At 34.5% G+C, this 18043-nt stretch overlaps 1 protein-coding gene across 1 annotated transcript; it reads left to right on the top strand.

Moving 5' to 3' along the window:
• The first annotated feature begins 44 nt into the window (after nucleotides 1-44).
• LOC105284087 (phospholipase B1, membrane-associated) lies at nucleotides 45-17559 on the top strand. Its single transcript, XM_011347348.3, has 8 exons — nucleotides 45-606; nucleotides 10377-11323; nucleotides 12885-12986; nucleotides 13170-13381; nucleotides 14656-14832; nucleotides 16250-16551; nucleotides 17073-17251; nucleotides 17364-17559. The coding sequence occupies exons 2-8, from the start codon at nucleotides 11188-11190 to the stop codon at nucleotides 17498-17500; spliced, it is 1245 nt and encodes a 414-aa protein (XP_011345650.1). The 5' UTR covers nucleotides 45-606; nucleotides 10377-11187; the 3' UTR covers nucleotides 17501-17559.
• Nucleotides 17560-18043: the final 484 nt, after the last annotated feature.

The following is an 18043-nucleotide window of genomic DNA, read 5'->3' as shown; positions in this document are numbered from 1 at the left end:
AAATATAGTTCGATTCGACTTATCGAATTTAGATTCTCACCGATTGCACCGGTCAGGTTTTCGCAACGCGTGAATTTTATCCCTCCTCCTCGTTTCTCAGCGTATTGAATTTCACGTTATCACGTTTTCTTGATGCCACCGGAAATCTGATTCGCGCGATTGCAGGAGGCGCGACTGAAATGCGATTGCCAATTTCTTGATCGCGATCGGGTGAGTCAACGTTATCGTCACTTCGCGCGTGTACACGTCTTCAAAAGTATTGCGATTATACTGCGAGTGCGCGCAAACCGGCACTTTTATATATCTCTACGGATCTCGAGATGAATATTGGGGATGAAGTGGGGATCGACAAGCGCAATGTTAGAACGATCGACTGATATGTCAATTTTACGGCGAATTGCATGATGCGTGCAGTTTTTCCCCCTTCGTCGAAGTGATCGAAATGTAATGACAAGAGTGTTTTGTACTGTCTAGAACCGATGGTAATTGACATCTTGTGCAACAAAGTATTCCTTCTGACGAGTGATTTCGAGAAAGTTCGAGAAAAGCGAATAAGCTTGAGTCGCTCATTCTGTGGAGTTAACTATATGGAATTCGAGGTAAAAGGTAGGTGGAAACAAAGTTCTGGATTTGCGGAATAGTGAAATTCTACATTCCTATACAGCACGAAAAGATTGCATATATATTGCAGGAATCTTCCACCGCAACGTAGCAACATTGCAAATTCACTGCGAAATGTTTCTGCAGCATTGCTATGGGATTGCAGGAATGTGAAAATGTCCGCTTTTCGGAACATTGCAACGAAACGTCATAATAATATTGCAATGTAATGAATTTGCAATAATTATAATTATTCATTATTATATACTTTAAATATTTTTATTTATATAACTTCAATATTTTTATTTATTAACATAAATAGACACTTATATGTAATATAACAATAGTAATAAAAAATGAAATAAACATTTTCTCTATTTTTGTTATAAAAAAGTAACTGTTCTTTATAAAAAAAACTTAAAAATCCTCTTCTTGAGATATTATTTTTCCTTTAATTATATGTTCAAATATTTTTCCTTTAATTAAATAATTGAATCTTCTTCGTTTTTGTTTGTATGTTGCCTGTAAAAATAAAATGGGAATTAAAATTCATATATTAGCATAAAATTACATAGAAATATACATACTGCAAGTACCGGAACTTGAGCAAGCCACTTGGAAATGCATTCAGCAATTTCTGCATCAGTGGCATGATTGTGTATTTCACGAACAGCTTCTATAACAGAAAAAGTTATTAAAAATATTACAACTATTAATATGCAGTTTTCTAATGAATTTCCATAATGTTGAGGTTATAGTGATATAAACCGTGAGATAGGCAAATAGAGTGATTCTCTATTATAATTAATAGATACAAGATTTTAACAGCACACAAGTGCTATAATTAGACATAATATTATAAAAAAGTACTTACCTTTTTCTTTTACGTAACTACTTTCTTTTAGAATGATGCTCGCGTCGTACAACCACCATGTTCTTTAGGTAGTCGAAAGAGACAAACACCGCATACGCATATTACCGAGCTCAGATTCTGGTCATCACACATCATTGGTCGAATAGATTCGGACGAATCTCGTCAGGATAGGAAGACTCCAATGTTTTAATAAAATGAATTATAATTAATAGTAATTAATTAGAAATTTTGATTGTGCAATGTTTCCGAAATATTAATGTCATGCTGCTACAAGTGTGCTGGTATCTTGCGGATATATATCTCTGCAATGTCTTTGTACTGTTGCATTGCAATTTGCAACGTTGCAACGTTGCTGCAATGTTGGTGCAAGCTTCTGTGCTGTATGGGTTGTAACACATCTAGAAATCCATAGAAATTCATAGAAAATTACTCTATATGTGATACATTATGAGGTTCATATTATCACTCACTTACTAATGAAAGCAGAACGTTTGCGACTATGACTGACACTATAGTTACTAATGATAATAATCGGTTAACAATACTGGACAAAATTAGAAATTATCCGTTAATCGAATTCTTTCGGTTTAATAAATGGCTAATTATTATAATTAGAAACGCAGTTAATTGTCTAATATTATATCGAAAATTTCCCATGGCCAAGTTATAGATCATCGCATATAATTTTGCTCTGCATAGACAAGATGCTTTTCCTCGTAATCGCGCGAGGATATTGCATAAAAGTGTCGGTCGCGCTCTTTCATGATAACCTGGATGATTCGGTGCTTTTAGCTCAAGCGCTCTCGTAACCCATCAGCGCGATTTCTATAAAGTTCAAGCACTCGTAAATTGGTTTAATAATAATTCAAGCGCAATCGTTGCAGCAAGCTTTTTCTTATCACTGCTGAATTGCTTCATTTAGTTGCAAACTCGACCGGGAGTTTCCTTGTACCGAAAAATATAACAAATAATTAAAATGTTGTACTTGACAGAACGATAATCTCGAGTTAGGAGCTCGCTAGAATGAAAGATCACTCGTGCTTAGAGTTGATTTAAATTGCTAACGTTAATTTCAATTGAAAGCAATCTTTCCGAGGATAGCTTCAATTAGCATATTCAACAGATTTAAAGATACGCGTAAACCAATTTCATTCGAATCTCATAAATATTATTTGCTTCATTGATTAATTGCTACATGCATTAATTATTAATTAATTCGCGCACGCATGGTGCTTTTGCCGGGAGCAAGCAAGTGAGAGAGATATTTTTATTTCCTTTTGCATCACGAGTTACATCAGGTTACATGATGATAAGAAATTCGACAATTTACGATAATCTTGGAACAGCAAGGGTCGTGGTGGGAAGGATTTAGCAACATCTTTCGTCTGATGGCGTCAAACGTTATGGAAATACATGTATGTGTTTGCCATTTATCGGCTCTGTTTTCCAAACAACTCCGCTTTGTCGTTAATCTTACAAAGTAACACGCCGAGGTTTAATAATATGCGATGGATGTCGTAATTCCATTGCATCGGATATCTCATTTCGTATTTAACGATATAATGCCTCTCGGAGAAGATAGAACTTAGTCGGACTGACGCAATCCTTGATCCCGATTTTTCTTTTGTGCATAAGATCGTGATCGGAACCGAATTTCTGATTGTCTGATGGCGTGGTGTTGCATCAAGTTATTTTCTCATGCTTGTTACGTAATACCTAAATAATTTATGTTTTATTTATCGTTTCATTATTTAAAGCATGATTTTAAACGTGCGTAAAGTTTAGATGACATTTTGTTTGTTGGCCATTAATATTTGACGCTTAAAATTAAAGTTTAAATAAAACTATAAAACTTTGAAGAGCATAAGAGTCGAAGCATAAAAGTGAAGTTTAAAACTAATGAATTAGCAGAACGAAATTAAAAGCGTAAGTAGTATACCGATAATAATATTGATAGCAAAAACTAGGGTTTAGTATTTAGAGTAATGTTCCTGTTGAGAAATGTTTTTGCTTAATTTGAAATTCAATTTTAAGAAATTGTTTTTCCGCTTTTAAAACTCTTCTTAAAATAAATTACTTTATTATGATGTAGCATTATGTTTTCATCCTTTTCGGAATCTTAATCATGAGAGCAGATTATAGGAAATGAAAATTAAACGTTCAAATTCTTGAACGTTTAAATAAGAGCTTTATAATTCTCTTTACGGCATATTATCTCAGTATATTTATAAACCGTCTACATATCTTGAGTCAATTCCCCGTCTTGTAATGCAGTAATGCAGAATATAATTAAATACGCACGGATAACGTAATGTTAAGAACATTACGCGATAACGTAATATTATGAACCTATTAAAATTGAAATTGGACTAAGGACACAGTCTACGTCAGCTGCAATGAATAGCCAAGAAATAATCACTTAAATGCTGATTAGACTGAAAGTTATATTAGACACGTGTGCCAAGTGAAACTAGCTGATCTCGACTCGAATAATTCGTTACTTCTTTGTACAAGTCAATATTATATTTATATAATTCCAAATTTGTCGACATTCTGTAATAGATAATTCATTTAGTGTAAAAAGTTCTATAAATTTCATGCCCAGATATAAAATTAAACAAAAATATATATAATTTTATTCAAATTGAGAATTCTTTTCTTTCACAATACGCGTGAGACTAAAGATCTTAAGAGAATTATATTATATATCGTACAGCATGCAGGCCAATTCGGGATTCATTAACGTGGAAAGCGTTATCACGGATTAACGGAATTAATAAAATTAATCAAATTAATCAAATTTTTTCTTTCTCTTCCTAAATCGTAAATCCATTCCGTTATCAATAAAAACATTCAAAGAAATTACAATTCCGGTTCCGGATATGGTGATAAAGTAACACGATATTTTCCGATACACGATGATTTCCGACAACAAACACACGAAATGATAAATCTGCGATAATCTCGGATCGATAATTAGAGGTGAAGCAGTTTCCGGAAACAGATGACTGTGTTTTATTTATTACATGATTATCTTCTCCTTATTTATTCATGATTTATTCAGATCCAAAAATAATTTCATCTCGTTCGCTGATATTAAGTCATTCTGTCATCGTGCTCGCACGTGTGAGGAAATGAGGTACTTCATCTTCCTTGTTCGCGAATTAGATCAATATCGTTCATAGGTTCATTGAACCGACACTGGATGCCTAATTAGCGTGATTTTTATCGCGCTCATCATGCGTGAATACATCAAAGTCGAGCAGTTGATAAATCAATCCTTTGTATTTGTCGTATCGTCATTACATACTGTGTGATCAATGTAAATATATTATACCGATGTTTCACATACCGGATTTAATCAAGCTTGTGCTCTGACATGTCTTTTTTTAAATAAAAGTAATAAATCGGAATTTACGTTTGCATATTACAACACAAAGATTACCGCATATCTCGCAACAAATCATTAGGAAAATTCCGAAAGCAATCCATGAAGTTCAAGATTCAATCGTGATATTTTGTTACACTTGTGTATAACTGCACACATTTTTTTTTTAATTTGCCTGTTGACACATGCACGAATCAACCTGCTGTTACGATGTTTCATACATAACGCTCCATTTTCGCGAATGTATCGCGTATTCCCCGCACATCTCCCGTGCACCTCCATTATACGATCTATGGTTTAGTATCATGTAAATGTGTCTGTGTTTTCTATCAGTTCGCGATTGTGATTCTTCGCGAATGAAGATCAGCAAAACAGCGAGAAAGGATGAAAAATGTGCGCGATAAGTCACGTATTCCGCTAAGCACATGATGTTTTCCACTTGTGTCTAATTTTGCAGATCACATGATGGCAATAGGGGAAAAGCAGATCGGACGTTTCCTGTATATGTAGATCACGATGGGATTTATAAAATGTGTTGAAGTTCATTGCTCCATAAGTCCAAGTGATATCGGAAAGAGCACGTGCTTCGAACGTTTTTCTTGGCGCGTCTCTTCGAGAAAAGACACAAAATCGTAAAGGAATTTGGTGGGAGAATTTGTCATCGCCTTATCGATATGGCATGATTCTCGAACGGATTTAGCGACCGCATAATTTATACAATCAATAGATTACACATACACATATCTGTGTAATGTTATTTACGAAAGATTCTCCTCACCCCGAATGAACTTCTCTTGATCTATCAACGGGGGAGTTCTTTGATGAAATTTTTCAGCGATGAAAAATCCGAGAGATCATCGCCTTTGTAATTTATTGCGTTATCGACATCGTGCGATGTCGACAAAATCCTCTCTCAGCCAGATCAAATTTTTATCCGTTGTTACAACAGTTAAGTAATCCGTTGATTAAGTACAATTCTGCTTATGTGTACAAATTAATATTTAAATTAATATTTCATTTATTAAAAATATAAAAATATTTTATTGTATTTAAAATTAATATTGCAAATTAATATTTATATTGAGATTATCTCTTTCATAAAATATCTCTATATTATTTACATTGTTGGTGAATTCGATGAATGATGCTGTCGATAATTAATTGATGTAACATCCGAAATAATTAAATTAGCTGCACGCGTTACTACAGCAAGGTCGATTACATTTTCGTTATCTGTCACACGAGTGACACGTGTCGACGAGACATATTTTCTGGTATAATCGTGATATGTGTGATTCGACGAATCAGATTTCGTTTAGCTGCACAATTTAACCGAGGCGAGTGTCATTGTGCAACGCACCCGATATGTGAAGCTTTTATGTAATGTCCATATATCGTTATGTATATCCGCATATTCTTTGTATAATTTAAAATATCTTTACAACCAAATAAAACAGCAGATTGTATGAAGATAGTATTATTCTAGACTGTTACATAGAGAGTACAAAATTATCTATTTGTTGTCCATGGAAATACGTAGATTGAACATTTTTGTTATTGCGTTAACTTCCGTGACAATAAAAACATTTAAAAGTTCAAAGATTACATAAATATGTTTAGCAGACGTCAATGCTATGACTTATGCGCTTTTGTCCTGCAAGAATAAATTTACCGTTTTTGAAACGAAACGGCACAGTTCACGAAACTATGACCCTAGAGCTGAAGAAAATTATTTATACTCAATGACAACTCATATTGCTTTCATACTATCATAATATACTCGATAACAATGCTATGTGATATAGTATATATCATTATCATTATCAGGTGTTATATCATTAATATAATATTGTTGTGAATTGCATCTGTGAAGGATTACTTTTTGATTATTGCGTAATAATGATTAATCTTTAAATATTTTAAAATATTAATAATGTTATTAATAACGATGTTGGTATTTTTATAGAAGGTTGACAAAATGTATCATTCCGGCTGAGTTTTAGCAGAATCGTTTTAAAGTTTGGTCTAGATCCTGCATTTAGAATAATAAATTGTAACGCGACAGCGACGTCTGTCATCGTATACTAAAAAGTATCTATAACACGTTATCTTTGGAATAGAATTTCAAGGAGATAACACGAAGAACGTCTTGGGTGGTTATTAATTACGATCATTCCTTTGTAGAATTATGACATTTGTAATTGTTCGCTGTTTCGTTATTTATAATTGTATTTGTACTTGTACATTCGTTGTCTTGTTTATTACTAGATCGAACTGAATCGAACTCGATATTCACGATATATTTCTCTTTCACACACAAAAAGTATAATTCGCCGCAATTTGCCCCTCTGTTTTATATACGTATATTGATTTGTGACTTGTGTATAAAGTATTTACAATGTTTAAGCATTTAAAGCGGACCTCATAAATCGTACCTCGCAGTTTTCAACATGTGGTACAATAGCACGCAAAATGTCACGAAGTATAATCGTCGCATCCCTCTTTCACTACAGAGATGTCGAGGAATAAAATAATTACACAATCGATTATCACAATCGATTCCGCATTTGTCGAAATTACACCGATTCCTGCGAATCGTTAACTTTTAAAGTTACATTAAAGTCATTAAGTTCGATGACTTGTGACGTCAGTTTAAAAGCACCATTACGAGGAACGATTCGCATTTTCGGAGATGAATTATGGAGAGAAGGAGAAAATGAAGAAAAAGAAGTCGACGACGAGAGGGAAACGAAGAGAGGAAAGAGCTCGTTTGCCTCAACCTTGACCCCTGACCATCTTCTTTCTCCACCAAACTCTTCGCCTCCCTCCGTCTCTCTCTCGCTCTCTCGTTCCCTCCCTCTCGCGTTCTCTCTCCCTCTCTGCTTTTTTTCTCGCTCTTTTTCCCCTCTATCTGTCTCTATCTCTCTTGACTCGCATCCTCTAGTTTCAACTCCTTATATATATCTCACGGAAAAAACCGGCGATCGATGCCCAACAAAAGGCATCGCTGCTGAAAATAGAGGTGTCCTAAATGTTGAAGCAGGTTCCGTCTCTCGTCCGGTCTTTCTCGTTCTTAAAATATCCCCCGGCTAACCGTGAGAATTCTTACTACGCAGGATGAGGAACTGCGATAGAGAATTCCTGATGCAACAGCATCCCCTTCGACGATTTGCATTTTACTTATTTCATTCCAGCGGATTCCCATTGATCCAATCTCAATTCTTCATTTGACTCCACACTTGCAACATTTATACTATTACGGTGACATCAAGTGTTATCGCGGGACATTGAGAAAAATAAAAAATTGATCAAAACAGCTATCGCTTACAGGATTGAATATATCTGTTCTTTGTATGTAAGACCATATGAGAATATGTCGGTGAAGGCGACATGTGCAGAATCATTTATCTCTTATGCCTGATTAACAATGGCGTGGTGTTTAATCTGAACGTAATTTCATTTAAAATACTCTTCACAAATAGAGACCTTCATGTCGATAACCTTTGTTGAAAAATAGGTGGAAAGTATCTTAGGTCTATAAGTCTACTCAGATTATATATTTATTTTTTTGTATAATAATAAAACATTTATGTCAGTGATCATTATATTATTTTATATAGGATTATTTTTGTATTTTATAACTGTTAATATTAATAATATTGAAAATGTTAAATCGGTACTAAATCATGTCAATAATACCATCAGTTTGATAACTGTCGCGATCTAGCGGCAGATCGTACAAACCAAGTGTAGCATGTGTGGCAGAAATATAAATGCAGCAGAAGGTAAATGACATTTATACAATTTAAAATTATTAAGATACTAAGACACTATTTAGATAAAGATTTTTACAGAAAAAAGATACGCGGAATTGTATCAAGTGAAGAAATAATTAATTAAGTGAAAAAAATAAATAATAATGCGATCTTCTTTATCGTCTATGCATCATATTATCATGTATTATCACAGACACACACTATACATAGATGACAAGATGAGACCATGATTGAACAATAAATATATTCCTATTTGCTTTGCTGATTTAATGCAGATCCATTCAAAAAGGAAAAAAAATTATCTTTGTTATTTTACGCAGTTTGAAGCAGACAGTTTCGTGCAAATGAATATAATATCCAAGGCAGAACAGACCGTGATGACGACATCAATGAGATGTACATCAAATTAATTGCCAAAACAAAAACGGAATGTTTAATCATTTCGACGTAAGTTTTACTGAAAACGGCGCTTCGCGTAAAGACACACGGTCGGTCTCGCTTCGCGTACACTTTGGCGCGAGACACTACCGTGTTCTTGATCTTTATATGACTTTTTGTTCTATTTGAGTTTCTATGGAACTGCATTCATCTGCATAATTACATTTCATTGGTTAATTCGTATTTTAAAAAGTTTCTACAAAAGCAATGATATCCACAAATCCCGCCTGAGAATAAAAATTATCCTGTAAAACATAAGACAGGAATTAAGGTATCGGGATTCCAAAAAGCATTATTGTAATATTAGGAAGATGCATCATTTCTGTTGTATTTTGGGAAAAAGTAATGCGACTCTAAATTTTTAAAGGGAAAAAGTGGCTACTTTAACTGGTTTTGTTTTATTTTGTAAACCAGAGCCAAATTGTTTCCCTTTAAAAATTTAGAGCTGCATTATTTTTTCGCTAAATATGACAAAAATTATGATAGATTTTGATATCCGTTTAGCCGTTGATTTATCTGATAATCGACGGCAGAACTAATTGCTTCAAGTATAATATCCATTAAATAATCCCGCCGCTCGTGCGTCGCTTCGCGCATGCTCTTGGCGCGAAACACTACCATGCCTCTTGATCGTTATCGATACAAATAGATCTGATTTATAATTAATTTCATTACTGATTGCAATGATTTTTTGCAGCCATGTTTACTAGGTTCCATCACTTTGATCAATCCTCAAAAACACAAACAGAACATGTACATGTTGCATATTCAGAAATTCATTTTAAAAATCCCATAAGATTTATTACGATATTTTCGAGGAAACAAGAGCACTTACCATTTTGTTTACATTTCTCTGAATTGAAATTAAATATTAAATTCATCAACTATATCAAACTTTGATTAAAAACAACTTGGAATTGACAATTTATACTTTAGACCAATTCCATCGATATTTTGTTTGTAGCGAGTACTTTGCAAAATCCGTTCTCAATAATCTTTTCGATAGTCGTCTGGATGTAAAAGTAGAGCAAACAATATCACTTCCTTCTTTAATTGGATAATACTTTTATTTCTAACATAAAATTTATTTCTAATATAAAAATCATACTGTTCAGCTCTTTAAATACTTCTATTTGGACAGTTTCACTTAGACAGGCATTTATTCATTGTCACATGTCATCCTTTTTTCTTATAAGTAGTCATTACTTAGCACTGTATTATTACACAATTCTATTCTATTATTAAAACTTACTATATACGCATGTATCAAATCAATTAATTACTAGTATGTAATTGACAGTTGAAGAAATAAGTGATTCTTGCAATCCATACAATACCACTCGGCATATTGATGCACAGCGCACGTGTGCATATGATAATAAATCATGATATGTTTGCGATCATATTGCACATGAACGTCATACGTCACACAAAGACATGGAGGACACAAGAATGCTCAAAAAGGTATTCAAAGAAAGAGTATATGGAACCAAGGAAGAGATGGGAGGATTCTGTGAACATGAACAGCATGTTGCTGCTTGGCATAAGGAACTGGAGGATAAGGACGTTGGACCGAGGCAGTTGAGGCAATGCATACAGAAGACCAAGACTCGATACGATTGTAGAGTCTAATAATAATAATAATAATAATTCACGTTATTTTTTTAGCAAACAATCCATGAACGCAGTTTAGAAGAATTTGAATTTATAAAAATTATCGCAATGGAGAGATTACGCGACAAGAGTGATCGAAAATAATTATCAATACAAATAACTCAAAATCAAATTCAAAAAATCATTCAAAAATGAATAAAAGTATAATAATGGAAAGTATATTTGCATTGCTGTTGGTGAGTATGGCGATTATGCAGAATGATCTTGGCTCTGAGCGGACTCTGACTGGACGGCAACAATCAAGATCTCTACGATGATTCTACAATGCAACCAAGTCTTCTTTGAGTTGTTCAGTTTCGTGATAGTTCATTGCGTATCTTGATTTCGGTGCGACTCTTTTACGAGTTGCAAGTTCCACAGCTCGGGTAAATGTCCGGAGGGATTTTAAAAATTCCGGCTAATCAGTATTCGTATTTCTAAGGATATTTCGAAAAATAATGTGGAAGTGGTGGCAATTTTATTCTGTTCTATTGTACCTGTGCACGAGGACGTTGTGCGAAAAAACCGTTCTCGATACACCTATTATCTTGACGTCTCTTCGCATATTTCGGAACTGGAGTTTCAGTGCTTTCGGTAAGTCTAGATAGAGAATATACAGGGTGTCCCGGGTTTTAACCGACAAACTGCGGGAGCATATTCTACTAGTGGAAATAAGAAAAAATTCTTATATCGAGTTTGCTTAGAAATGCTTTATTACAAAGTTATAAACCAATATTGAAAAGAAATATGAGATAAGTAACAACGGAACATAGTGTAGAATTTGCAAGGTCGAAGATGTTATGTTATGTGTATTCACATGTATTCATGTTCACTATGTTGAAACGATTCAGTATGATTGTTACTTTCACAACAGTAGCTGTTAGATTTCAATCGTCGTGTGAACTAGCAATTACTATCAGAATGCCAAATGTGTTTTCAAATGAGGAATACACCGATATTCATTTCGTGTACGGATTCTGTGACGGAAATGCACGAGCTGCCGTACGAGAGTATCAACGTAGATTTCCTAACAGGAGAGTACCAGATAGATTTAAAGCAACGAATTACTAATTCAGTTACTGAGATGCAACAAAATTTTCAGGAATGTCGTACTGTAACAAATTCTGTACTACGTCGATGTCTAGCTTGTATCGATGTGCAAGGAAACATTTTGAAATGCGTCACTAAATCATTGCGTAGATAATTTTTATTTTTGTGAAAAAATCCGTTGTTACTTATCTCATATTTCATTTCAATATTGGTTTATAACTTTGTAATAAAGCATTTCTAAGCAAACTCGATATAAGAATTTTTTCTTATTTCCACTAGTAGAATATGCTCCCGCAGTTTGTCGGTTAAAACCCGGGACACCCTGTATAATTCATACATACATGAGATATTTGCAAATTTTCGACAAAATACGAAAACAATTTTCTAATAAACTTTATATTGTGGGATAGTTAGATTATTCGCTTTTTTAAATATTTTTTTTGTGAGATTAGACGTTGAGAAGTTTTCTCCAAGTAAATGTATTGTCCATTACAACTCCAGTACAACTTTCAGCTCAAATAATCACTGACAAATGAAGATTATTTACAATGAAAATCGTGTGAAATAAATCTTAAAAATGTCGAAGAAGGTCGCAAAAGACCAATTAGATAGGAATTTTGCAAAAAAGAGAAGAAGAAACTCGAGATGATTTATATCAAGTGAAATTAATGATATTATGAACTCATTTCTGCTTTCATGTCTCATATCATCAAAAGTATACTTGAGCAATGCGAACGCAGCAGATCACTTGAGGTTTGCCGCTTCTCGTATAACAGCTTTTTTCTATAACTGATCTAATTAAACAATATCTTCTTTCTAAATTCTCCTTGCTTCGCTTGGTTGTGTGACGTGGCTCGATAAACATAAGAATAGAACTCGTATCAATGTAATTATCTCACTTAATTAAAAAAAAAACAGTCTTTCTACGACAAACGGAACGGACCAACTCGCGTTTCTGTGAGAACTTCCTACAGTGTTGCTCCTTATCTTTATTGTTTCTGACTTATTGCACAGATTGCGTAGATCAATCAAATATATGAGATTAAAAATTATTACTGTATTATTTCTTCAACATGTTACAACAAGCGATTCATTAATTTCGAAGGAAGGACAGGAACGGAAGAAAGATATTTGCAATTGGCAAGAGATGCGGGCAAAGTACAAGAAGTCATTCCTAATCATGTCCCGTTCCCATGCAACGTAACAGGTAAGGTGGATAAAAGATAATTTTCATTCACTGGCTATTTTCTTAACAGTTAACACTTTTTCATTAATTTTATGATTAGCACAAATGTATTCGTCTTTATCAAAAATACTGTTAATAAAATAGAATAATTCTTAAATATTCGAAATTAACCTAGTATATTACATAATTGAGTATAAATTTCAGGAGGACGATCGTTGGAAGTACCAGATTCGGTGCATAAATTAAGACCAGGTGATATTGATGTAATTGGCGCTATGGGTGATTCGATCACGGCTGGAGCTGGGGCTTTTGCAACCAATGTATTTCAAATCATAATAGAGAACAGAGGAATTAGCGCAACTGGCGGGGGTCAAGGCACATGGAGGCAGTATCTGACTGTTCCTAATATCCTCAAAGTAAATCATTAAGATATATAATCTCGGAAATAATTATTTAGATATTTTATGCAGGGTGTCCCATTTTAAATGCCGCAGGCAAAAATCTCGAAAAATATGGGACATACGGAAAAATGTTTCGAACAAAAGTTGCATGGTTTGAAGGGGGCCACATGATGAAAATATGTACTTGACCTTGAGTGACCTTTTCAAGGCCAGGTCAATGTGATGGATGTTTTCTTAAATGGGACCCCCCCTTTTTTATTGTATATTCTTGTAGCTTAGTTCGAGAGCTTTCCAAAACACTACCTACTTTTGTTTTTTGCCCAAGCAGTTCCCAAGATATGAAGCGTCAAAGTGCCGCTATCCCCACTCCAGGTGCTTGAGCGCCGCGAGAGACAGTGCCGACTATGCCGGTGGAGCGGCCTAAGCAGATGAGAGGTACCGTTGCGTAAATTGAAACATTTTTTGATTGTTTGAGGCACCGTCTCTCGCGGCGCTCGAGAGCCTGAAGTGGGGATAGCGGCACTGAAGTCCGAGCTCTGCTTATTAGTAAATACTGTGCATTCCATTTGGAGTTACTAGTACTAGTACTGCTTACCACACCCCCATACACAAAATCGGCCCTTTTTAGGGCCACTATGATGTACAAATCCGACCGAGCAACCTCCCCGCGGTGTACATCGGGTAATGCGAATGCCGGCGGTATGTCAACTTTGACGCTTCATATCTTGGGAACTGCTTGGGCAAAAAACAAAAGTAGGTAGTGTTTTGGAAAGCTCTCGAACTAAGCTACAAGAATATACAATAAAAAAGGGGGGGTCCCATTTAAGAAAACATCCATCACATTGACCTGGCCTTGAAAAGGTCACTCAAGGTCAAGTACATATTTTCATCATGTGGCCCCCTTCAAACCATGCAACTTTTGTTCGAAACATTTTTCCGTATGTCCCATATTTTTCGAGATTTTTGCCTGCGGCATTTAAAATGGGACACCCTGTATAAACAATTTAATATAAGAATGTATATACATATTTATAATACATTCTTATATGTATATAAAGCTATTAAATAACTTATATAACAGTGTAGTTATATTCTATGTATAACATTGCATCATCGTTTTCAGTAATAGAAAAATTGGAGAAATAAACGCAGTAATCCAGAAAAAAAAGAGAAGGGCGGTGTAACTTAATCTATAAAAAATTGTTACCTGGTAGTTCGAAAGTTAATCTAACAAACAGTAAATGAGTAAATGTGCAAATTAGTCATTCTTCAAATTTTCGATATATTAGGAATTCAACCCCAATTTGATAGGCTACGCGCTGGGAGATTCATTAGCAGCAAACGAAGCAGCGCAGCTGAATGTTGCTGAGAGTGGTTCCTTTACCGAGGATATGCCACACATGGCTGAGGTATTAGTTACAAGGATCAAACGACATCCAAAAATAGATCTACAAAAGCATTGGAAGGTGCATTGCTGTCTGAATTATGTTTCTTTTAATTTATACTTAAGGGGGTATATTGTGACGATTTTAAAACATCAATTGTTTTGCATTTTCTTAATGCTTGGGATCTTGAAAATCCACTCTTAAAAAAGCCGTGTTAAATCAAATCGAAATCATTGTTGCCTGTTTTCCGCGACGCTGATTGGTTATCTCGATTCGCGTTGTGCGTTATGTTCACTTTAGATTACCATCGTGCGGCTGTCTTCGCGTGGAGGATAACAATTTGGTACAGTGTGATAATTGTGCATATGATCTATACAGGGTGTCCCAGAATTGTGTATGAAGCGCTCGTGAGCGGGTAGAACGCATCGAACTGAGAAGAAAAGTCCTTTACCGTTTTGAAATTTTCGCAATAGTTAACGAGTTATTAATTATTAAAAATCGCTATATTAGTCCGGCCTACCGCCGAATGCAAGCGCGCGGCGAGATGCGACCGCCTAGGGATCGAGGTTGCTAGGCGAGCGGAGAATTGTTTATTACAAGTCGCTCCTGCCTAGCCATTGCCACTTGTAATAAATAATTCTCCGCTCGCCTAGCAACCTCGATCTCTAGGCGGTCGCATCTCGTCGCGCGCTTGCATTCGGCGGTAGGCCGAACTACTATAGCGATTTTTAATAATTAATAACTCGTTAATTATTGCGAAAATTTCAAAACGGTAAAGGACTTTTCTTCTCAGTTCGATGCGTTCTACCCGCTCACGAGAGCTTCATACACAATTCTGGGACACCCTGTATATATATAAGCCAAATACCACTCACTCACTCACTCACTCACTGACTCATCAACGTGCAGCCCGAACCACTGCACCTATCGACTTGGAATTTTAAGGGTATATTCCTACTATCACGTAGGTGCTCACCAAGGGTGGGTTTTTCGAAATTCCACCCCTAACGGGTGAGAATGTGTAAAATGTATTTTTATTTAATTCTACACATAAATATCGCGGGCGAAGCCGGGACGGGGGATGCTAGTAAATAATAGATATAAGATATTATTAACCAAATTCCTTTATTCTTGACCAAAACTGGCTTGTTAAATAGCACAGAACTCCTTGGAAAAAGAAAACAATTTTAATGGCTAGAACTTTTTCATTTATTCTGGCGATCTAAAGGATTATTTAAGATATTATTATTCGAAAACATTATTAATATTGAAAAATAAAATAGCGCGCGCCTGTGTTCTACTAGTATATTAAAATTCGCAATATTAATGGGATTATAGCAATTTTTATAGAATTTTCGTAGGAAAAGGTCGGTCGCACGCGGCTACATGCTGCCTGAAAATACTCGGTGCTCTAAGTTGCCCAATTTTACCGTCACAATGGTGCCCACTTAAAAAAAATGCTTTTGGTAGATAGCAATAAACTGAATCTGATTTACAGTTTATCTCAATATCGATCGGGGGCAACAACTTTTGCACCGATATTTGTTGGGTTCCATCAGGACCTTGGTCAGTCCTCGAAAAACACAAGGCGAGCATGCTTCAGGTTTTGCGGACACTCCGAGACAATCTGCCACGGACATTCGTAGCGTTGATCCCTCCACTGCATTTAAGAGCCTTGGTCGATGCTATGAAAGGACGTCGAACCCCGTTGTGTTATTTCACATCAAATTTCGAGTGTTCTTGCTTGTTCGGCCTTGCATTTGAGAGATTTAAACCACTGTATTACGAGCTTATGAGACGGTAAGCATATTATAATAATGTAAAATATAAAGATAACGTAGAATTATGATAACGAATGAACACCGTGATGTGCATATATTGGATTGATTGGAAAGTCCATGCCCTTTAGCAAATTGCAAACGCAAAACTTTACATTAAGAATTAATACAAAATTTTGCATTACAGGAAGATCTGTACTGAGTTTTTTGGCACGCAAACTTTATATTAATTTTTAATGCAGAATTTTGCATTTGAATTTTGAAAGGGGTAAACATGAACTTTTCAGTTAATCTAATATTATATCTAATATCTAACAAGTACTAATAATAATATTTCTGATAAAAGTGATAAATTATATTCAAATTATTACGTTAATACACATTAAATTGCATAAGTGCATGTATAATGAACAGCATAAATATATACATATATTACATAAATAAACATATAATTAACAGTATAAATAATTCATAAGTGAGTTACAGTTTATTTTCCAAGAAACATTATTATACATATATTAGAAATTCAAAAATACTTTTCAGGTGGCAACAGGTAGATATGGAAATTGCTACTTCTCCGGAGTTTCAGAGAGACGACTTCGTAGTTGTAGCCCAACCCTTCCTAATGGATTTAACTGTTCCACTTGCGTCAGATGGATATAGCGATATGACATATTTAAGTGTCGATTGTTTCCACATTAGTCAAAAGGCGAACGCTTGGTGTAAGCTTATCCACATAAAAATATTGCAAATTACTGAGTTATTGCTAATACATTAAATTTCAACTTTGATCTTTTTAACGAATACATTAACAACATTTCTCCACTTCTGCAGATGCAAACTCCCTATGGAATAATTTGTTCGAGCCAGTAGGTGCTAAATCGACGAAGCCGATAAAATTATTCAAAAAATTTTATTGTTCTACGGAGGAGAGGCCTTATCTAGCTACAATATTGAATTCAAAAAGATAAAGCTGCTAACAAAGCTAAAACTAAGTTGTTTATGTGAAAGACATTGATATATTCGAAAAGCAAAATTTATCAGTCACTTTATTGAGTTGTTAAAGTAGATATAATATGTAAATTGTACATTTCATGTATATATTGTAAATCTAATGTAATGTATATCACACATAAAGTATAAAGTATAATATATTGTACATAGTTATATAACTATAGTCAGTTTTAACAAATTAAATTCATGCAAAATACAAGACTTGGTAGAACAAAATAGCAGGTTAGTATTATATTAATAAAGAGTTAGAATAATTTTTAATTGCACACACTTGATTCATGAAAGATATGGTTTAAATTTAAATAAATACTTGTTTCATATTAAAAAGCGAAAAGTTTTCATATATATATGATCTTATTGTAGAAAGTGTCGTAGTTGTAAAAGTTAACAAGAGCTTTATATATATACATATTCCTTTAATAACACTAAAGACTTATATTATTTTTAAGAAGTATCAAACTTATGAATCTTGAAAATTTAATGTTATCATACATATAATA

This window comes from Ooceraea biroi, chromosome 4 (assembly GCF_003672135.1).
Source record: "Ooceraea biroi isolate clonal line C1 chromosome 4, Obir_v5.4, whole genome shotgun sequence".
NCBI classification, from domain to species: Eukaryota; Metazoa; Arthropoda; class Insecta; order Hymenoptera; family Formicidae; genus Ooceraea; species Ooceraea biroi.
The sequence above is the reverse complement of the archived record's forward strand: the minus strand, read 5'-3'. Positions and strand labels throughout refer to the sequence as shown.

Bases quoted from the DNA above. Each gene is read 5' to 3' on its own strand.
- LOC105284087 (XM_011347348.3), top strand. From the start codon at position 11,188: ATGTGGAAGTGGTGGCAATTTTATTCTGTTCTATTGTACCTGTGCACG. The intron at 16,552-17,072 runs GTAAGCATATTA...AATACTTTTCAG, and splicing joins TATTACGAGCTTATGAGACG to GTGGCAACAGGTAGATATGG. The intron at 17,252-17,363 runs GTAAGCTTATCC...CCACTTCTGCAG, and splicing joins TCAAAAGGCGAACGCTTGGT to ATGCAAACTCCCTATGGAAT.